Raw genomic sequence first — 20,682 nt, forward strand, 5'->3', positions numbered from 1 at the left:
AAACTATATGTTGAAACATTGATGTATTTTAGAATGGTTATAAGAATTCTATATTCTAAAATTCTTTAAAACTCAATTTGAAAACTCTTATATTTGAGATTTTCGTATTGAATATATTTTTTTAATTTTTAAAATAAATTTTTCGTATTATTATTTTAAATATTTTATTTTTGAATTCATTGATCATACAACAACACAAATGACAACTATCTCAGCTCTAATATCACACTGAGTATATACTGTTGTTTTATTTCTTTTATATCATCAAAATCAAGAGAATGTGTATATAGACGAAACTCAAAGAGTTTTGACAACTCTGTAATTGAATCCATTTTAATCAAAATAATGAATCAATGCAAGAACAAAAGACAAAGAAACACATGAGATAATTTGCAAGAGCAAATAAAATGCCTTTAGTTATCTTCCGGTTCCTTGATTAGTCTTTTAGATATTGTTCTTCATGGTTCTTTGTTTTCTGAAGCTGCAAAGCTGTATCAAGTTATCATCAAACAATGGAGAAACTAAGTAAAGAGTAAAGTATTCTGATGCTTTGTTTACCTTATGAACTGGAAACTTTGTAATAAGAAATATTGCTTGGTCTCAGTTCCCTGTAGCCGAAAGTGACTCAAACGCTTGCACCAATAACTGAACTTTAAGTTTGCGAGCTGGTGTTAGCTTCGAAACCACTCCTTGAAGTGCGTTATCGACCATCCATTCATCGCCATTTTTCTTGTTTTGGGTTTCTTGATGCCTAAGATTCACCTTTTCCGCTTCAACTTCGGGGTTCGGAGGCAAGAACCGAGGCTCTCTTGGGTTGAATTTCCTTACATTCTCTAAGGCTTTGACGAATCTCCTAAGCAAAATCGCTCTTTTGAGGTTGCTCCATCGGTCAATCCTCACTTTTGAGACCTGTAGAGTTTCACTCTTCTGTCTTGTTTCTTCATTGTTTAGGTTCTGATCTTGACTCTCTTCAAGAGAGATTCCATCTATGACTTCTCCTAATAGTTCCACTGCTTCGGTTTGGTAAAGTTCCATCTTTTCACCATCCACACTTGTGTCTTCTTTCAGTTCTTCTTCTTCTTCTTCTTTTCTTGTTTCTTCAGGCAATGTTTGGTTTTTCTCGTTGTCTTCCATCTGTTTGCATAATATCCGCCACAAGCTCGAGCACTGTTGTTTCTCTTCCAAATCTTTGGATACACCATCAAGTTTTGCACTCTCTTTGAGATCTTCTTGGAGATTTCTCAGTTTTCCTCTAATGATCTCAGCATTAGCTTCATTTTCATAATGGGCCGCCATAGAAGAAATGCTGGATTGACGAGAGATGTTCCTGGACGATGCTGCTGACCCCGGGGTTGAACCACTCCCCATATCTTGTAAGCTTATAGTGTCGAAAGCTTGTGCAAGAAGAGAGACTTTTCTTTTCTGAGACGGTGCTAATGTCGATATGGCTTGTCGTAGAGCATAATCGAGCATCCATTCCTCTGAATTCCTCTTCCCTCCGATTTCCTGATGCCTCAAACGGATCTTTTCGGTTTCTGGATCGGGTTCCCATGGCAAAACACGAGGTGTCTTGGGGCTGAGTCTTGTCAGACTTCCTAAGTCACTAACAAATCGCTTTAGAAGAATGACTTTCTTCACATTGTTCCATCCCTTCACTCTTTTCTCAGTAAACTTTGGTTTGAAGGTAGCTGAAGAAACTTCACTCTTTTCTTCACTGACTTGAGAGTTTCTTTCAAATAGTTCTTGCTCCGTAGTTATATCACTGTCCATAGACTGATCATCAGATGAGTTATCCGGAATTTCAGAGAGAATTTTCTCAAGCGCTTCTCTAACAAGTGTAACTGTTCCGCTTCTTCTTGCATCAATCTGAAGACCACCAGCCTCATCATCATATTCACTTTCAACTGAAGCCACTGATTCAGCATTTGCAGAATCAATTCCTTCTTTCTCTGTTACCATGTGTTTATAGATGAGCTTCCACATTCTCGAGTCTTTCCCTTTCTCAACCACGATTCGCTGTTTAAAATTTCTGATAGGAGGCAAATTTCTGGATTCCTTAGGCGTATTATGAACCTCCTCTTCTCCTTTCAAGTCTTTTTGATGTACCTGAAATCTTGCAAAGACATTTTTAATCTTCTGCTCATCTTTGTTGACTTCACAACCTTCCTCTACTCTCGGTTTTCCTTCTTTAGTTTCATCATTGTTCCGGGGAGTATCACTGTTCTTGGTTTGTTTAGGTGTATCATGGCCATCAAGGACAATATCAAAGGCTTGCACAAGGAGGTCTACCTTCTTTCTCTGTATAGGAGCCAATCTTGATATCGCTTGTCTCAGAGCATAATCCAGCATCATTTCCTCTCCTTCTGTTCTTGTTCCTTCCATTATTGATCGGTGTCTCAGGAATACATTTTCTGCCTCAAATGCAGACTCAACAGGAAGATTACGCATCTTTCTCGGATTAGGAACCTGTACTTTCTCCAAGCTTTTCACAAATCTTTTCAAAAGTATAACCTTTCTCAAGCTGTTCCAGCTCCTCTTGGTCTCTCCTTGATGTTCTTTCTCCTCTTTAAGAGAGTTAGATGATTCCGAAACACTCTCTTCGTCGGACGATGAGTCAGGTATCTCCGAGAGAATCGTTTCAAATGCTAGCTGAATCGATTTAACAGCTGCAGCATTAGCATCATCAATACCTGTCATCTGATCAGTTCCATAGGACCACTTGTGTTCTTGCTCAGTTTCATTACGATTTCCCTCGCTGTTGTCTCTCATGACCATGTGCTTCTGTATAAGGTTCCTCCATGTAGAAAGATTTTGCTTTTCAGATTCTCCCTTCTTTTCTTCTTCTTCTATAAACGAACCCAAAGCCAACCCATCTACTTCTTCTTCCACAGCAAGATGATTACATAAACTTGCATCTGCTGTTGATTCCAAAGCTTCATCAGATTTCATACCAATACACAGAGATGATGATGATTCACTAGTTAAGTTTGTTTCTTCAAGATCCTTTGCTGGTACAACTTCCAGTAGATCAGTAGTGTCTTCATTGTCTCTCCAGATCGTTGGTGAGTTCACTGTTTCGTTCTCTTCATCAGATTTCATATCAATAGACAAAAAGGATGATGCTTCACAAGTTAAGTTTGTTTCTTCAAGATCCTTTGCTGGTGAAACTTCTAGTATATCAGTAGCGTCTTTATTGTCTCTCAAGATCGTTTGCGTTTGCGAGTTCACTGTTTCGTTCTCTTCTCTTGCAGGACTTACAAGATCATCATGACCTCTAGAACCACCATCCATTGGGATTAAACTTTCAAAAGCTTTAACAAGATGTTTTACTTTCTTTTTCTGCGATGGAGCAAGTGTCGAAATGACTTGCCTAAGTGCGTGATCAAGCATCCATTCTTCTGCATTCTTCCTCTCCCCAACCAGCTCTCTTCTCAACCGCATTATTGTTTCACTCTCTTTGCCATCAGATAACTTACGCCTCTCTTTTCGGTCCAAAGACTTGAGAAATCTCTTGAGAAGTATTACTCTTTTCAAGTAACTCCACTTCTTGGGACCTCTCTGATGACCAAATTCATCTCTCATATGAAAAGTAGAAGCAATCACAGACAAATGTGTATCTCTTTCTATAACAGGCTGCATATCCGAGCAACTTGAATCACTCGAATCCGCTCCTACATCTTCTTCCCCCAATCCAACCTCTAAAGCTTCATCCTTCGTCATAGAAATATCATCAGACGAGTCATCATCGGTGATTTCCGCAAGTATCTCATCAAACGCTTGCTTAACGAGCGTTACAGTTTCATTCCATACATATTCGGTTTTCTTTCCATCCTCTTCTCTCAATTCTCCAGAGGAACCTTCTCTGCAAACTTCTTCATTATCTCCCACAGTTCCATCACTCGTCGTTCCATCGACCTTACCATCATCATGATCGTGACCCGTCACAGTTTGCTCACATATAGCGCGCCATAGTGTGGCACCTACAGTCTCCGTTTTAGATTCCTGAACCTTTGATGCAACAGTCTCCATTGCATCCATTCCTCTATCCACATTATCATCAACATCAACCATTACTGTCTCACTAGATCTTCCAATCGATTCATTATCATTTCCACCATCCACAGAGCTGGAAACCTCTTCTTCAAACACCTCTTCATCAGAATCTCCATCTACATTATCATCCACCTCCTTTGATTCTTGATCAGTCACAACCCGACCACCTAAAGGCCCTCTCTTTCTACTCAAAGTCCTCTTCAATAACACCAACCTCCGGTTCACACTCTTCTGCCTATTCATAAACTTCCTCCTCATCGACACAAACCGCTTCAAAGAGGGAACACCAGCATTGTTATCCGCAGCGTGGCTATGACGCCTACCATGCAGAGAACAATACCTATAAGTGCAAACATCATTACTCCTCTTAGAAGAAGAACCTTTCATAGCTGAAGAACATGTAGCTTTAAGCAAACCATTGTATCTCAAGCTTGCTATTCTCTTCAACCTAGCTGCTCCAAGATTCTTCTGATTGTTTTCGACATTCTTTGAAGCAGAAGAGCTCGTTGGTCTCAAGTAATGAGGCTGTAACAATCCAAAATCTCCCCTATCAAGATTCTTTTTCCTTAGAATTTGTCTCGAATTTGAAGTTAAACGCTTCATAGATCTCATCTTCTTCAATCTCTGTCCTGCTCCATATAATGTCCTCGTTGACTGTCTCCTAAGAACCTTCATGCTTGAAATTCGTGAAATACTCTTCGATTTCGCTCGTCTCTTCACCGATCTTGGCCTTTCCTGAAACCAAAACTCACCAGATCTCTCATTCTAAGGAACTCTAAGATTCCGACAAAAACAGAGAGAAATGAAGAAAAACAGAACAGATTGTGAGACTTGCCTGGTCAAGCTCCTCATTCTCATCAGATGATTTCGAGTAAGTTCTGGAATCATCAGACATCTCGGAGGAAGAGGAATCTTCAGACTCGGCAGTGTAGCCGGAGAAGATGGCCGGAATCTGATCAAGAGTGAAGTCGGAACCGGAGAAACCGAAACTGGGAAATCTAGAAAGCTTGATGGGTTTCTTCCACATCTTCCTCTCTCTCCTTTTATGAACTCTTCTGCTGCTTTTACTTGTTGAGCTCTCCTCCCATTTCTCCGGGAACATCGGATTCGACATTCTCTGTTTACTCTAAAGTTTCTAGCTTTTTGATTGATTGTCACCGCAAATCTCTCTCTGTTTTTTTCTCTTTTTCAAAGACAGAGATGACCAAAATTCACAAAATTGCAATTCTTCTTATGTTTCTCTGTGTTCGTCAAAGATCGGAACTTTTTATTCGTTTTCTTTGTTTTGTTTGATTCGTGTTTGAACACTCTTCGAAGATGAGAAAGTCGCCGTAATTGAATTTTTATTTTTATTTTTTTAAGCTGAAGTTGAATTTTATAGCACTGTTAGATTTGGATAAATATTATTTTCCTCGATAGAAATGATGACGTCAAATATCACTTGACCTGTTTTATCAGCTTATATAATATTTTTTTTAAATAATTAGTACAAAAATTGTCTTTATAATTTAGGAAATTTTAGTTTACAATAAATAAAAGAATGTTGTAACTTAACTAAGAATTTAAGTCAATTCTTTAATTAAACGTTTGCGTTATATATATAGACATATTAGTATCAGTTTTTGTTGATAGAAAAGAAATCTGAAAAGAAAGAGCGTTCATTGACTAAGAACATTTAAACGACATTTAATGATATAGTGAGGCACAAAATATCTGTCTCTAATAATTTCAGGCTTAATACACATATTAATTGAGGTTGGTGAATTAATTGAACAGGGAATGTGGGTGTTAGTTCGCTAATAATACTACGTAATTATTTGTGAAAAATCAGAAGATATTTCAACTATTTAGTAATATATATAGAGATATATACATAGTTGACACTTGAAAGGAAAGAATTAGTTGGTATTAATACTAGAGAGGATACTTCAACAGTAATCAGATGTGTTAATGAGTTATTGATGTTTCACTTTGAGTAATGTTCCAAAGTTTAGGTCATATAATATAGATTTGATTTGACTGAATCATAAATCAAGCTTGTATCATGATTTTATGATCTAGTAAAAGTAGGGCCACAAGAAAGGTAGTAGTAGAAAGATGTACCAATAAAAGTTAAATAAATAGAACGCGTAATTGTGGGACCCTTCTTAAACATGTGTTTGATTATGACACATCTACCATGTGATTTCAAATATCCCTCTGAAATCACCTGTTTTTAATCAATTTTGAAACTTGTAGATTTACAACTTACAAGACATAACAAATATATACGCACATCAAAAACAAAAGTTAAATATCAAATTTTCTTACTATATAGCTGATCTTATTTCCTATTTCCTATTTAAATATCAAATTTCCTATTTCGTATTTTTAATTCAATGAAAATCGAGTGTGTTGGAATATGCTTTTTTCACACAAACTAAATTTCAAGCAATATTCACACTCTCTTCACCCATTGATCTTTGCAGGGAAGAACACCTTTTTGTTTTGTTTTTGTAACAAATATTGGTGATATAATAATTTCATAATTTTCTAGAAAACAGAAAAAAAATAGAGTACAAAGAGATAGAACACTAGAAGTATATAAAGATGCAATAATCTCGATAAGCTAGCGATACAGCTTTACTATTGCATGTTCAGAAATGTAAGAGACTTGTGTCGCACCACGAAATATAGTTTTTAGGGTTTCCGACTTTTGATATTCTGGAGCACATTCGATTGATCAGAGCGTAAACATGTTTTAAGGTCTAAATTTTGATTTACAAGGTATAATTACGCTAGATAGGTAGAGATCGAGTAAGAAAAACACTAATTTAGAAACAGATTACTGAACAGTGATATGCGGCATAAAAAACTTATTATCAATTTAAAGCATGACAAGGAAATTTTTTCTCAAAACCATTATTCTTATCGAAATCTATAGACTATAGTATAATATATAGATGCTTAAAAAAGATATAACGTATCAAGAGATTCTATAACTATAAAAAAATCTCGCTTTGATCGTTAGCAAAATCAGAAATCTCTAATTACGCTTTCAACCTACGTGGTGGTGCAAAATCATCATGAGGAATAGGTGCTGGACTACGTCTTGGAATTTTTGGAGTCGGGCTCCAAGAACCATAATCCCCGTGAAATACTTCTTCCCAAATTACATCTCCCTTTGCTGAATCTTGCTTCACCGTAAAACTTTCTCCGGCCACGAAAGCAACCACAATGAGGATAAGAAGAAACCTTACATGGTTCATACGAAGCGCCATGACTCGTGGTTGATTCAACTAGGGCTTTGTATCTTCTCTAGAATATTTAAACGTTTTTTTGTTAATGTGTGTAGTCATTGAAGTTCAACTAGTAGGGACTTTTGATCTTCTCTAGAGTAATTATAAGTTTTTTTTTGGTATAATGCGTGTATTCGAAAAAAGAAGTAGAATATATATATATATATATATATATATATATATATATATATATTCGTGTGGACATCATAAATGCCTAAATGATAATAGTTGATTTCGAGTTTTATTTTCGTTACTTCCAATCAAATTCTCCTTGCACCATATTTATTTTTTTACTGTGAGAACATATATAAGTATATATTGGAATTACGTATCCGAGAGGTTTTTGCATATTTCGTTTATTTATTTTCGATATCCACACTACTGTATTATTAAAAATTTGAAAAATTCAACTAGGGCTTTTCATCTTCTCTAGAATTATTCGTTTATTTATGTCGATGTCCACACTATTATTAAAATAAAACGAGAGGATATGGTTGGATCATCCAAGTTTCGTTTATGACTCTTTGTTCATTTACAAACGTTTAGTTTTCCACTTAAGTTTTGAAAAGAGTTAATTTCCAATATATTCGGCACAGTTTTTCAAGTGTATTCATCTGTTTTTTTTTTTTTTGGTTGGCTATATGGTCCAAATTTTGATTTGCAATATGAGATTGCACAGAGAGAACAATCTTTCATTATGATTAATTATTGTACAAGTAACAAACACCAATCTCCGATATACTTTGGCTCTTTAGCACATTGTTATGCTAGAAGTTAGCGGAAATCTATATGTTGTTAAACGCAGCGTTTAAATTGAACAGTGTAATTTACCTTGAAATTTTAAGACTACATGCTGTTTAGAATTTCAGATGAAAACATCTTGATGTTTTAGAAATCCACGTGGGAATAGCGTAAAATCTTATCCAACGAACTTATTTTGGTTTTGTTGTATTTGTGCAAGTCGTCACGCTAATCGAAAAAAGAAAAGAAAAAAAGAAGCCGTCATGATCGGCCATTTCTCGGCCGAGTCTGAGTCTGACTCTGCGTCCGTGTCACCATTATCAGATCGAGCCTGTCTTATCTCGTTGCGATTCCCTATGCAAAAATCTTCTTCTTTTTTTTATTCCCCCATTTATCTCTGATCTCTTCTCTCTTCTCAAGTAAACCTCTCTGCTTCACGTCTCTTCTTTTCTTGTCGATTTTCCCCAGATAATCAGGTAAATAAGGCTACTTTCTTATTTGATCTGGTGGTCTTTGTGTTGAAATCTCTGGGTTTTCTCTGTTGATTTCAAAGTTCTCTCTTTTTTTTTTTGTTTACTGGGTGCTGTGAAAAATGATCTTGTCAAAGTCTCCTCTTTTCATCGAATTGAAACTCTAATTAGAAAAAAGATCATAACTTTTATTAAAAAAATGAGTTTGCTTTGCTTAATTTTGCGAATTGCTTCATAGATTCATTGATTAGCCTATTTGGGGTAACAAAAAAAAGCTGACACGGTTTCAGATTCCAAAAATAGATCATGACTCTGTTTCTTCTCTGCAGAGGTTTTAATAAATATATGCTTCTTCTCATGAGTTCTCGTTTTTTTTGTCACCTTCGCAGTTGAAAACACACCCAAATTCATCTTCGAATCAATAATGGATATAAGTAATGAGGCTAGTGTCGATCCCTTTTCGATTGGACCATCATCTATCATGGGTCGAACCATTGCTTTCAGAGTCTTGTTCTGTAGATCAATGTCACAGCTTAGGCGTGATCTCTTTCGGTTCTTGTTGCATTGGTTTCTTAGATTTAAGCTGACCGTTTCACCGTTTGTGTCGTGGTTTCATCCTCGGAACCCTCAAGGGATTTTAGCGGTGGTTACAATCATTGCCTTTGTGTTGAAACGATACACGAATGTGAAAATAAAGGCGGAAATGGCTTACCGGAGGAAGTTTTGGAGGAATATGATGCGGACGGCTTTGACTTATGAGGAATGGGCTCATGCTGCTAAGATGTTAGAGAAGGAAACACCAAAGATGAATGAATCTGATCTTTATGATGAAGAGTTGGTTAAGAACAAGCTTCAGGAGCTTCGTCATCGTCGCCAAGAAGGCTCACTTAGAGACATTATGTTTTGTATGAGAGCTGATTTGGTGAGGAATCTCGGTAATATGTGTAATTCGGAGCTTCATAAAGGTAGACTTCAGGTTCCTAGACATATCAAAGAGTACATTGATGAGGTGTCTACTCAGTTGAGAATGGTTTGTAACTCTGATTCAGAGGAGCTTTCTTTAGAAGAGAAGCTTTCTTTTATGCATGAAACACGGCATGCCTTTGGTAGAACGGCTTTGCTTTTGAGTGGTGGGGCTTCTCTTGGTGCGTTTCATGTTGGTGTGGTTAGGACTTTGGTTGAGCATAAGCTTTTACCTCGAATAATTGCTGGTTCTAGTGTTGGATCCATCATTTGTGCTGTTGTGGCCTCAAGGTCTTGGCCAGAACTACAGAGTTTCTTTGAGAATTCTTTGCATTCTTTACAGTTCTTTGATCAGCTCGGAGGCGTGTTCTCAATAGTGAAACGGGTAATGACACAAGGGGCTCTACACGATATCAGACAGTTGCAATGTATGCTTAGAAACCTCACAAGCAATCTCACATTCCAAGAAGCTTATGACATGACAGGAAGGATTCTCGGGATCACCGTTTGCTCCCCAAGAAAGCATGAACCTCCTCGGTGTCTTAACTATTTGACTTCGCCTCATGTGGTTATATGGAGCGCAGTGACTGCTTCTTGTGCTTTTCCTGGTCTCTTTGAAGCTCAAGAGCTAATGGCTAAAGATCGAAGTGGAGAGATCGTACCGTATCATCCACCTTTCAATTTGGATCCAGAAGTAGGCACTAAATCATCATCTGGACGCCGGTGGAGAGATGGTAGTTTGGAGGTTGATTTACCAATGATGCAGCTTAAAGAACTGTTCAATGTCAATCATTTTATTGTGAGCCAAGCCAATCCTCACATTGCTCCATTACTGCGTCTAAAGGATTTAGTTCGAGCTTATGGTGGTAGATTCGCAGCTAAGGTATGTATTTAGCATAGTTGTTTTTGTTGGTCTCTGTTTCTTTTCTTTGTTGTAACCACGCTACTTTTTCGCCTTTTATATAGCTCGCGCATCTAGTGGAGATGGAGGTCAAACATAGATGCAACCAGGTATTAGAGCTCGGTTTTCCTCTCGGTGGACTCGCAAAGCTTTTTGCTCAGGAGTGGGAAGGTGATGTTACAGTTGTAATGCCTGCTACTCTTGCTCAGGTTTTTATCCAAAACCCGAAATCTTGAATTTTCTTTGATTGGTATCAGAGATTTTAGACTTGCCTGAGATTCTTATTGGGTTGTGGATTTTGTGTAGTACTCGAAGATTATACAAAATCCGACTCATGTCGAGCTTCAGAAAGCGGCTAACCAAGGAAGAAGATGCACTTGGGAGAAGCTCTCAGCCATAAAATCAAACTGCGGGATCGAGCTTGCGCTTGATGATTCTGTAGCTATTCTTAACCATATGCGGAGGCTCAAGAAAAGTGCGGAGAGAGCCGCCACTGCCACGTCTTCGTCTCATCACGGATTGGCTTCAACCACCAGATTCAATGCTTCAAGAAGAATCCCATCTTGGAACGTCCTTGCCAGAGAGAACTCAACAGGCTCACTGGATGATCTAGTCACTGACAATAACCTCCACGCTTCTTCGGGCAGGAATTTAAGCGACAGTGAAACAGAGAGCGTGGAGTTGAGTTCTTGGACAAGAACTGGTGGACCTTTAATGAGAACAGCTTCTGCTAATAAGTTCATTGATTTTGTTCAGAGTCTTGATATCGACATTGCATTGGTCAGAGGATTTAGTAGCAGTCCCAATTCTCCAGCAGTTCCTCCTGGTGGCTCGTTTACTCCAAGCCCGAGATCCATAGCGGCTCATTCGGATATCGAATCAAACAGCAATAGCAACAATCTTGGAACAAGCACTTCAAGCATAACAGTTACTGAAGGTGATCTTCTACAGCCTGAGAGAACGAGTAACGGATTTGTGTTAAACGTCGTTAAAAGAGAGAACTTGGGAATGCCATCGATTGGGAACCAAAATACAGAGTTACCAGAGAGTGTACAGCTCGATATACCGGAGAAGGAGATGGATTGTAGCTCTGTATCAGAACACGAAGAAGATGATAACGACAATGAAGAAGAACATAACGGCTCGAGTCTGGTTACTGTTTCTTCAGAAGATTCCGGTTTACAAGAACCGGTGTCTGGTAGTGTTATAGATGCTTAGAGTGTGATTGATTCAAGTGAGTATAGATTCTTAATTAAATTTGCAGAGTTTCCAAAGGGTTTAGTGCACCACTTGTGTATGTTTGTATTGCTTATTGTTTGAAATTCATTTGTGAAATCGAAATATATCTGTAAATTCAGAAAATATTCTCTCATCCATTACAAAATATTTGAGTCAAAAATCATTAGTCAACAAAATAATCTAAAATATATCTGTAATTTGTGTGTGTATGCTGACAAATACGACAATTTGTGTTGAAAAAATAATCTAATATATCTTTTTCGACAAGGAGATGTACGTAAGTATATGATTGGAAAATATATGAAGATTTAAAGGAGACGTGAGATATACAGTATTTGTTCTGTTCACTATGTACAAAAAACACTTACATGTACCCAAGATTCGCAAAAGGCTAATAATGTAAAACTTTTATTTTTGGGCTATGATAAGATAGTAAACTTTTAGTTTGAAAAAATATAGAAGAAGATTTTTTTATAAAAAGGAAAAAAATAAGAAGATTATAAGGTAAAAATTCTTTTTCGCCAAGATAAGGTAATAAATCTAATATCGATATTTTTTTTTTGACCAAGTCATATCGAATTGAAACAAAGGAGACACAAAACCCCATATATATAAACAAGTCTGCATTCACCCAAAATACTAACAAAAAATTGAAGAAAATCGAAAAATTAGTAAGCAACAAATTAAAATGGAAAAAGTTACAAGCATTTTCTTTGTTCTTCTCCTAATTTCTTCATGTAAGTTTCTCAAGGTCATTTCTAACGTATTTTTTTAATATATAATTTAGTTTAGTTTGAAATTTAACTCTGGTAAAATATATATACAGGTCTGATTTTGAGGAGTCAAGGTCAATTTCGATGTAAGAGTGTTGCGGAATGTGATTCTCGTGGTTGCAGAGTAGGAACACATGTAATATGCAATGAACACCACATATGTACATGTGCTCATGGTTCTCCCATTGGTGGTCAGTGTGATGGAGTCGAAGACTGTGACCTTTCTGGCTGTCCACCAAACTCTCATGTTATATGCGATAGAATTGGAGGAAACTTCTGCACTTGTGTCCCCAATTGATTTAAATGGTCTCTAATGATTGGAGTAAATTTAATATAATGTCTTATATATAAAGAAATATCCATTATAATTCATATGTGTGAGATGTAATATCAGTAAAAAAAAATATTGATTTTAATTAACCATTATGCTTTGAAAAGTCTTCGTTGCTTTTAGTTTTTAGACACAAGTAATTTAAATAAATACATATTTTACTTTACATATAATTCTTAAAAATATATATTAAAAATAAATTTAAACTTTAGAGAATTAACTTTAACATGTTTTACTAAAATAATTTTATTGAGAAAATAACTCACATAATTAAATGCTTGGAAAATATACAAAAATTTGGAGGAGACATAAGAAATATTTGTTTGTTACTATGTAAAAGTAACTTACATGTAGCAAATATTAATAACACTTATCGAAAAATTTAAGTTAAGATAATTAAAAGTTAAAAAAATTGAAACATAATTTTATTTTATTTTATAATTTTATTGTTGAAATCTATTTTTCTAAATGTTTAAAAGTTTAAACAAATATGAAGATAATTAAAAGAATTATAGTAAAATAAACTTTTTTATGTCCAAATCAAATAAAGTAAGTCTCTTTTTCTAAAGAAAAAAATGATTAATTTGATATAAAATATATAAAAAATAAATTAGTTTATTATATAGTAATTGATCTTAAATAGTTAGAGTAAAATATCTAAATCTTCAGAATTTTAACATCTAGTAAAAAAGAAGACATGTGTCACATGTGGCCCTCATTTTTTGGTTTTCAACATGTTGACTCTATTCAACTGTGTTTAATCTACATATGATTTTTTGCTGTTAAACAATTTATTCAACACCCCCATTACTCATAGTAAGGTAAAATATTTTTTTTTTCCTTAAAACTTTAGTCAAGGTCATAAGATCGAATGTAATTAAATCACATCTCAGCAACCTCTTAATTTTGTAGATCAAACAACAACACATTTTACTAAACGAAATATTAATAGACTACCATTTTCTTATCTTGGTTTTAAACAAAATCTGTCTTATTGAAAATAAGTCTCTAATTTATTTAAAGTTTTTTGATATTGGTCGAATCCCATTTATACATTAACTTAAAGGTTCCAGTTGCATTATTTCGTACATAAATTCCATCTTCTTGCGCTTGCCAGAAACATATGTTAGGTTTTCTCCCTCCACATATATCATGTATAAAACTTTCTTTCCCAATAAATGCGTTAAACTTCGCATGATGCACATAGTTAGGTCCCTGAAAAAATATATGTATTTCAAATATATAAAACTTGAGACTATCGTAGTAATGAATATGTAATTAGGAGTAAAAGAAGAATTTGAAATTACCATCCATACGTTGCACCATATCAAAGTTTTTGGGAAAACTGTGAACTTGAGTGTCCATACGGTATTAAAGGGAAGAAAATCAACTTTGGTTGCTTGTTGTTTGCCGGATCTACAATTGATCATAAGCTGTTTGTTACCTCCAAGTTGATTCGAAATTTGGATGTTGAAATGCCTAAATATAAGTAAAGAGTCTATTTGCTGGATAGAGATAAAAAATATAAAGAGGAAACATATAAGAATTTTCTCCATCTTTGTTATTATATATTTTTTTTCTCATTACATGAATAGGTATATATACCCTTTTTCACACACTTGTATAATTGTTAATATATTTAACTTCATTTCATTTATTGTGTTTCTTTTATACTCTTTCCGTTTCATATTGACTATCATTTTATAACTTCTAAAAACTATATCAAAGGAAAAAGATCTATCAGCGATAACATAATAAGATTGATCATCAAAACATGTATGTTACAAAAAAAAAAAAAATTGTTTCACGTAATTTGGATTTCACTTGAGAACTCGGCCCACGAAACAGACATCAAAGCCCAAAAGTAAAGTAATCCATTTCTTCTCCAATTTGTTTTCTCCCTCTCTGCTCTGCTCCTCCTCCGTCGCCGCCGGTGAACACTTCGCTGAACTTTTTCTATTCCATGGTTTTGCGGCTGAGAGTTCACTCTTTCTACAACCGTGGAATCTCATTCCTTGTCTCTTCTTCCTTGAGGAATCTTAGTACTGCTTCTTCGCTTTTTTTGAACTCCGACCAAACCATCACTGAGCCATTGGTGAAATCAGAGCTCGAAGCCCTAGTTCTCAAGCAATACTCTCATGGTAAGTTCTACAGTCTCGTTAAAAACGCCGTTTCTCTGCCTTGTGTCCTTCTCGCCGCCTGTCAGAATCTGTCTCTCTCCGCCAATTCGTCCGGAGATTTAGCCGATCGTGTCTCCCGGAGGTTCTCAATCGAAGAAATGGGGCGCGAGATACGCGAAGGCAGGTTTGATATTCGTTCATGTTGCGTCGAATTCATCTCTTCAAGTCTTGTTCTTCCCAATTTAAAACTCAAAGTGTTGATAGAAGCTATTAGAATGGTTCTTGAGATTGTGTATGATGATCGATTCGCTACGTTTTCGTATGGTGGACGTGTTGGTATGGGTAGGCATACAGCGATTCGTTACCTGAAAAACTCGGTTGAGAATCCACGGTGGTGGTTTCGTGTTTCGTTTGCTCGAGAAATGTTTGAAGAACGTAATGTGGATATACTGTGTGGCTTTGTTGGAGAGAAGATCAACGATGTTATGTTGATTGAGATGATCAAGAAGCTGTTTGAGTTTGGGATTCTGAAGATTGAGCTTGGTGGATGTAATAGTGGAAGAGGTTTTCCACAAGAGTGTGGCTTGTGTTCGATTTTGATCAATGTTTACTTTGATGGACTTGACAAAGAGATTCAAGATTTGAGGCTAAAGATGAAAGTTAAGAATCCTCGCGTTGGTACAGGAGATGAGGAATCAACAGGTAATGTTTTCTTTAAGCCAGTGAATATTTATGCAGTTAGGTATTTGGATGAGATACTTGTGATAACATCAGGCTCGAAAATGCTGACGATGGATTTGAAGAAGCGGATTGTTGACATTTTGGAACAGAGACTAGAGTTGAGAGTAGATAGATTGAACACATCGATTCATAGTGCAGTGTCAGAGAAGATTAACTTTTTAGGGATGTATCTTCAGGCTGTTCCACCTTCGGTTTTGCGCCCGCCTAAGTCTGAGAAGGCGGTCAGAGCAATGAAGAAGTATCAGAGGCAGAAAGACGTTAGGAAGTTGGAGTTAAGAAATGCTAGGGAGAGGAATCGTAAGACACTGGGGCTTAAAATATTTAGACATGTCTTGAAGAAAATCAAGCAGAGCAATGGGTTTAAATTTGAAGGTGAGATAGAGAATGAGGTTAGGGATATTTTCCAGAGCTGGGGAGAGGAAGTTATGCAAGACTTTATGGGTTCTCTCGAAGAGCGATGGAAATGGCACTGGCTGCTCACTAGAGGAGATTTTCTCTCTTTGAGACATATTAGAGAGAAATTACCACAAGACCTGATTGATGCTTATGATGAATTTCAGGAGCAGGTGGACAAACATTTGGCTCCGACCCAGGCTAAAAAGGTACTTGAGGATGAGGAGAGGAGAGTAGAAGAAGAAGAGGAACAGAGATATGCTGAAAGGACAGTTGAGGATTTGACTAAGTTATGCATGAAGGTGTCAGCTCCGGAGGAACTTGTCAGAAAGGCTATTAAGTTAGTTGGGTTCACAAACAGCATGGGACGACCACGGCCTATCATTCACCTCGTGACTCTCGAGGATTCTGATATCATCAAATGGTATGCAGGGGTAGGGCGTAAATGGCTTGATTTCTTCTGCTGTTGCCACAATTATAAGATGGTAAAATCATTGGTACGTATCATATGAGGTTCTCATGTATTTGACACTAGCATGAGAAGCATGGATCCACTAAAAAGCTTATTAGACACTACACGAAAGATCTCAGAGTATCAGATCTTGACGGGAGGGAAGAGGCCCATTTTCCATCGGAAAGAGAGGTTAAGATGATGGGAGACAAGAACCTTTCAGACCCTAAACCTGTGGATGGCACACTATCGTTGCTTTTGATCAGGCTCGCATCTGATGAGCCCTTGCATCACTGTGCTGCTAGTTTTTGTGAACGATCAGATACAATTATGCACCGTGTACATCTACTGCAAAACCGTTTACATATCAACCCACTAGACGAAGAGAAATGGGTTCCTGGCATGGGCACCATCCACTCAGCTTTGAATCGGAAATGTCTCCCTTTGTGCTCCACTCACATCAGTGATGTATACTTGGGTAAAATAACCCTTCAGGATGTTGATAGTAGTTCATTCATCGATCTCAGGTGATGTCTGTTACTCTCTTCTACAATTGGTTATAACATCTGCACGAGAGTAAGAAGTAAAAATGGCCATTGCTGAGATCAGGCGAAAATGCGTGCCAACAGGGTGTATCACATACACATTTTGTCTTGATTTCATCATGATAGGAAAATGAATGAATACTTCATAAGCAACTGTCTGGCTGCGCAATGGCATAGTAAGCTTCATAATTGTCAGGGGGTTTGGTTCTTCTCAGGATCAGGAAACAAAGATTTGAGCATTAGTTACCTGAAAAACGCAATGATCATCTGCATACACCTGAGCTGTACCTTGCACGGAGCGAACATGTTTGTTCCTTTACGGTCGTCAGTATCACGCTCAGCATTGTGATCTCATTTGACACACCAAAAGCAGTTGACACGATGGATATTTGTCGAATTGGCGGTTGGCAATTGACAGTTGTATAACTATAATTTTGCAATCGTGTAATGTATGAATCTACATTTTAGTATTGTAGTAGTAAGAGGGACACTTTTCTTCTGTATCATGTAAAGAAAGAAGTGAGGTCAATTACTGTTCTGGTAAACTCGCGAGGACGTCTAGTATAATTGCGAAAATGTAGGAGTGGATATGTGAATACAAGAAGTTTTGAGGGGCCAATTTGCAAAAAGACATGAAAAAGAAAAATGTGTCGCGTGTCCCTCACATGGATTGCCGACGGGAAGCATTAGGGGTAAAGTCGTAAATAAATTTGAGATCTTCATCTTCTCTGTCTCCTCTGTTCGAAGCTGAGCTTTTTTTGGTTGCTTCAGTCACTCAATAGATTCACATGGTTTCAGACAGAAAAGTATAAAGAAAGATTTGAATAGCAAGCGTGCGAGAGTTGAAGAAGAGGAAGGATTGTTTTAAGAGCAAGAAAGGAATTTGAAAACCATGGGAGGAGGTTATGTGTTGTTTGGTTCGGCTAGATCGGGGCAGATGATAATGGTGGCTCTGGTCCTAATGGTTGGATCATTTTACGCAGGCTCTATCTTCGGAAACAATTCACCTATTTACATTTCCCAACCTTCTTCTTCCAATTCTTCTTCTTCTTCTCCATCACAATCTGGTTCGCTCTCTCTCTCTCTCCCTCTGTATTTTTTTAAAGTCTTATCCTTTTCTCTGTATATCGTTAAATTTCCATGCTTTGCTTGATTTTTGTTTTCCGGAGCTATATTGATTGAAACCCACTAGATTTCTATTCTATATCGAACATAGCTCTCAGTGTAGCTCGCTAGTTTCTTTTTTGACCACTTAGGTCTTCAGTTTCTGTTGGATTAGGACATGAATAGATAATGCAACAGTTTTTTTGTTGCAGGTCCATCAAATTTTGCTAACAAAATAGAGCTCACTTACCGGAGAACTTCTGTTTCGATCCCTGAGAGTGGGGTGAATGTTTGTCCATTGAAGTTCAATGAGTATATACCTTGTCACAATGTCACGTATGTGCAACAGCTTCTCCCAAGCTTGAATCTTTCTAGAAGAGAAGAGCTTGAGAGACACTGTCCGCCACTCGAACAGCGTCTGTTTTGTTTGGTTCCTCCGCCTAAAGATTATAAGATACCAATACGCTGGCCGACTAGCAGAGATTATGTATGGAGAAGCAATGTGAATCATACGCATCTTGCTGAAGTGAAAGGCGGCCAAAATTGGGTGCATGAACAAGGTCAGTTATGGTGGTTCCCTGGTGGTGGTACTCATTTCAAACATGGAGCTCCGGAATACATCCAGAGGTATTTGAAATTATCATGTGTTTCGATTTCTATATTGCTTTGGAATTCGAGGGAGAAGAAGGTTAGACCGGGTTTTATACTTTTGCCTAATGCATTCCCCTGAATTTCTGTATTGTAATACAGGTTAGGAAACATGACAACTAATGAAACAGGTGACCTTCTTTCAGCTGGGGTTGAACAAGTTCTTGATGTTGGATGTGGAGTTGCTAGCTTTGCAGCTTATCTTCTTCCTTTAGGTATAAAGACAATGTCTTTTGCCCCTAAAGATGGTCATGAAAACCAAATCCAGTTTGCATTGGAGAGAGGAATCCGCGCAATGATCTCTGCCATAGCCACCAAACAAATGCCATATCCCGCGGCCTCGTTTGATATGGTTCACTGTTCAAGATGTCGTGTTGATTGGCATGAAAATGGTATGTCTCTTGTGTTCTTCTTTTTGTTTCTCAATGCCTTGCTTGGTTTTGTATTATTTGGAACTAAAGAGAGTCATTTGGGTTTGATTCTGCAGATGGTGTCTTGATGAAAGAGGTTAATCGTCTTCTCCGACCCAATGGATACTTTGTTTACTCGGCACCACCTGCGTACAGAAAGGATAAAGATTTCCCTGTGATTTGGGATAAGTTGGTCAATCTAACTAGCGCAATGTGCTGGAAGCTCATTTCCCGAAAGGTACAGACTGCAATATGGGTTAAAGAAGATGACGAGGCTTGCCTTAGGAAGAATGCAGAGCTAGAGCTTATAACTATATGTGGTGTAGAAGATGTTTCGAAAGCTTCATGGAAAGTTCCTCTTAGAGACTGTGTGGACATTAGTGAAAATAGACAACAGAAACCCTCTTCTTTAACTGACCGTCTATCTTCATATCCAACAAGTCTAAGAGAAAAAGGTACATTTCTTCTTAGAAACGAGATTATGTTCTGTTTGTCTCCTTTAATTCACTTGGGAAAATTTTCACCAGGCATCAGCGAAGACGAATTTACATTGGACACAAACTTCTGGAGAGAACAAGTGAATCAGTACTGGGAGTTGATGAATGTTAATAAGACTGAAGTGCGAAATGTGATGGACACAAATGCATTCATTGGTGGATTTGCCGCAGCCATGAACTCATATCCCCTTTGGGTCATGAACGTTGTACCTGCTACAATGAACGATACCTTATCCGGAATTTACCAGAGGGGCTTAACCGGTGCTTATCATGATTGGTAAGCGAATACGATCTCTTTCTCAAATTTTCATCCTTTCTCACTTAAGCTTAGCACCGATAGTAAAACTTGTTCCTCATAGGTGTGAGCCATTCTCAACATATCCCCGTACTTACGATCTGCTACACGCGGACCATCTCTTCACTCACTATAAAATCTACGGTGAAGGTTGTTTACTAGAGGACATCATGCTTGAGATGGACCGCATTATACGCCCTCAGGTATTTTACAAAGCATTAACCTTATCGGTCTCACTACCATTTAGTCATAACCCATCTCATCTTGTTATGTCTGTGACTGGAAATAATGGTTAATGCGGATTTTGGGGTTTTTGCAGGGATTTATCATTATCAGAGACGAGGAATCAATCGTCTCAAGAGTCCGAGACTTGGCTCCTAAGTTCCTTTGGGAAGTTGAAGCACATGAGCTTCAAGACAAATACAAGAAGACAGAAACTGTTCTATTTTGCAGAAAGAAATTTTGGGCAATCCTTTGAAAAAGTCCACGTGTAGAAATTCTTTTTTACTTGTCTTGGTTATTACTAAGAAAAAGAAATTACAGATTACTTTTGTAATGTTTGTTCATTGATTAACTGTAATAGATGTCTCCTTGTACATGTTTTGTTTCGCAACACACTCTCATAACCAAAACTAGAATTAGCCGATGGGCCTTTTTTTAAACTTGTAAACATTTTTGTCCCACATTGAACACTCTGCATAAGCCCAAAGTGAGTCCATTTGTTCTCTT

General features: G+C 37.2%; 7 protein-coding genes across 10 annotated transcripts; 4 read left to right on the plus strand and 3 right to left on the minus strand.

Moving 5' to 3' along the window:
• Window positions 1-141: 141 nt before the first annotated feature.
• AT5G04020 (calmodulin binding protein) lies at window positions 142-5,393 on the minus strand. Of its 2 annotated transcripts, none has more exons than NM_001342743.1 (3): window positions 4,889-5,393; window positions 559-4,788; window positions 142-481 (listed from the first exon to the last, which is right to left on the minus strand). In NM_001342743.1, exons 1-2 carry the CDS (start codon window positions 5,165-5,167, stop codon window positions 601-603), a joined length of 4,467 nt encoding a protein of 1,488 aa, NP_001332504.1. In that variant the 5' UTR covers window positions 5,168-5,393; the 3' UTR covers window positions 142-481; window positions 559-600. The 2 variants fall into 2 exon arrangements, with proteins under 2 accessions (NP_001332504.1, NP_001318476.1); NM_001342742.1 differs by having other exon boundaries at window positions 232-489; window positions 4,889-5,382.
• A 1,689-nt stretch (window positions 5,394-7,082) lies between these two features.
• AT5G04030 (uncharacterized protein) lies at window positions 7,083-7,313 on the minus strand (the record flags this gene model as incomplete). Its single annotated transcript, NM_120485.1, has 1 exon — window positions 7,083-7,313. One exon carries the CDS (start codon window positions 7,311-7,313, stop codon window positions 7,083-7,085), a length of 231 nt encoding a protein of 76 aa, NP_196023.1.
• A 649-nt stretch (window positions 7,314-7,962) lies between these two features.
• On the plus strand, window positions 7,963-11,825 carry SDP1 (Patatin-like phospholipase family protein). 2 transcript variants are annotated; one of them, NM_120486.7, is made up of 4 exons: window positions 7,963-8,548; window positions 8,932-10,388; window positions 10,472-10,615; window positions 10,713-11,825. In NM_120486.7, exons 2-4 carry the CDS (start codon window positions 8,967-8,969, stop codon window positions 11,622-11,624), a joined length of 2,478 nt encoding a protein of 825 aa, NP_196024.1. In that variant the 5' UTR covers window positions 7,963-8,548; window positions 8,932-8,966; the 3' UTR covers window positions 11,625-11,825. The 2 variants fall into 2 exon arrangements, with proteins under 2 accessions (NP_196024.1, NP_001332745.1); NM_001342744.1 differs by lacking the exon at window positions 7,963-8,548 and having other exon boundaries at window positions 8,562-10,388; window positions 10,713-11,805.
• Window positions 11,826-12,299: 474 nt separating this feature from the next.
• Window positions 12,300-12,851, plus strand: AT5G04045 (Putative membrane lipoprotein). Its single transcript, NM_202998.2, has 2 exons — window positions 12,300-12,382; window positions 12,472-12,851. The coding sequence occupies exons 1-2, from the start codon at window positions 12,334-12,336 to the stop codon at window positions 12,714-12,716; spliced, it is 294 nt and encodes a 97-aa protein (NP_974727.1). The 5' UTR covers window positions 12,300-12,333; the 3' UTR covers window positions 12,717-12,851.
• Window positions 12,852-13,650: 799 nt separating this feature from the next.
• Window positions 13,651-14,323, minus strand: AT5G04047 (Plant self-incompatibility protein S1 family). The gene is made up of 2 exons (NM_001125694.2): window positions 14,057-14,323; window positions 13,651-13,964 (listed from the first exon to the last, which is right to left on the minus strand). The coding sequence occupies exons 1-2, from the start codon at window positions 14,303-14,305 to the stop codon at window positions 13,767-13,769; spliced, it is 447 nt and encodes a 148-aa protein (NP_001119166.1). The 5' UTR covers window positions 14,306-14,323; the 3' UTR covers window positions 13,651-13,766.
• A 313-nt stretch (window positions 14,324-14,636) lies between these two features.
• Window positions 14,637-17,663, plus strand: AT5G04050 (RNA-directed DNA polymerase (reverse transcriptase)). 2 transcript variants are annotated; one of them, NM_001161223.1, is made up of 3 exons: window positions 14,637-16,343; window positions 16,595-16,981; window positions 17,064-17,541. In NM_001161223.1, the coding sequence occupies exons 1-3, from the start codon at window positions 14,713-14,715 to the stop codon at window positions 17,131-17,133; spliced, it is 2,088 nt and encodes a 695-aa protein (NP_001154695.1). In that variant the 5' UTR covers window positions 14,637-14,712; the 3' UTR covers window positions 17,134-17,541. The 2 variants fall into 2 exon arrangements, with proteins under 2 accessions (NP_001154695.1, NP_196025.5); NM_120487.7 differs by having other exon boundaries at window positions 14,637-17,663.
• On the plus strand, window positions 17,650-20,679 carry AT5G04060 (S-adenosyl-L-methionine-dependent methyltransferases superfamily protein). The gene is made up of 7 exons (NM_120488.4): window positions 17,650-18,066; window positions 18,316-18,730; window positions 18,854-19,143; window positions 19,239-19,616; window positions 19,689-19,935; window positions 20,018-20,156; window positions 20,273-20,679. Exons 1-7 carry the CDS (start codon window positions 17,892-17,894, stop codon window positions 20,429-20,431), a joined length of 1,803 nt encoding a protein of 600 aa, NP_196026.1. The 5' UTR covers window positions 17,650-17,891; the 3' UTR covers window positions 20,432-20,679.
• The last annotated feature ends 3 nt before the right edge of the window (window positions 20,680-20,682 follow it).

Source organism: Arabidopsis thaliana, chromosome 5 (genome assembly GCF_000001735.4).
Source record: "Arabidopsis thaliana chromosome 5, partial sequence".
Classification (NCBI taxonomy): domain Eukaryota; kingdom Viridiplantae; phylum Streptophyta; class Magnoliopsida; order Brassicales; family Brassicaceae; genus Arabidopsis; species Arabidopsis thaliana.

Bases quoted from the DNA above. Each gene is read 5' to 3' on its own strand.
- AT5G04020 (NM_001342743.1), bottom strand. From the start codon at position 5,167: ATGTCGAATCCGATGTTCCCGGAGAAATGGGAGGAGAGCTCAACAAGT. The intron at 4,789-4,888 runs GCAAGTCTCACA...TTTTGGTTTCAG, and splicing joins AGAATGAGGAGCTTGACCAG to GAAAGGCCAAGATCGGTGAA.
- SDP1 (NM_120486.7), top strand. From the start codon at position 8,967: ATGGATATAAGTAATGAGGCTAGTGTCGATCCCTTTTCGATTGGACCA. The intron at 10,389-10,471 runs GTATGTATTTAG...CCTTTTATATAG, and splicing joins GTGGTAGATTCGCAGCTAAG to CTCGCGCATCTAGTGGAGAT. The intron at 10,616-10,712 runs GTTTTTATCCAA...GATTTTGTGTAG, and splicing joins TGCCTGCTACTCTTGCTCAG to TACTCGAAGATTATACAAAA.
- AT5G04045 (NM_202998.2), top strand. From the start codon at position 12,334: ATGGAAAAAGTTACAAGCATTTTCTTTGTTCTTCTCCTAATTTCTTCA. The intron at 12,383-12,471 runs GTAAGTTTCTCA...ATATATATACAG, and splicing joins TCTTCTCCTAATTTCTTCAT to GTCTGATTTTGAGGAGTCAA.
- AT5G04047 (NM_001125694.2), bottom strand. From the start codon at position 14,305: ATGGAGAAAATTCTTATATGTTTCCTCTTTATATTTTTTATCTCTATC. The intron at 13,965-14,056 runs GTAATTTCAAAT...ATATTTTTTCAG, and splicing joins TATGGTGCAACGTATGGATG to GGACCTAACTATGTGCATCA.
- AT5G04050 (NM_001161223.1), top strand. From the start codon at position 14,713: ATGGTTTTGCGGCTGAGAGTTCACTCTTTCTACAACCGTGGAATCTCA. The intron at 16,344-16,594 runs GTTAGTTGGGTT...GAAAGATCTCAG, and splicing joins CTTGTCAGAAAGGCTATTAA to AGTATCAGATCTTGACGGGA. The intron at 16,982-17,063 runs GTGATGTCTGTT...TGCTGAGATCAG, and splicing joins AGTTCATTCATCGATCTCAG to GCGAAAATGCGTGCCAACAG.
- AT5G04060 (NM_120488.4), top strand. From the start codon at position 17,892: ATGGGAGGAGGTTATGTGTTGTTTGGTTCGGCTAGATCGGGGCAGATG. The intron at 18,067-18,315 runs GTTCGCTCTCTC...TTTTTGTTGCAG, and splicing joins TTCTTCTCCATCACAATCTG to GTCCATCAAATTTTGCTAAC. The intron at 19,144-19,238 runs GTATGTCTCTTG...TTGATTCTGCAG, and splicing joins TGTTGATTGGCATGAAAATG to ATGGTGTCTTGATGAAAGAG.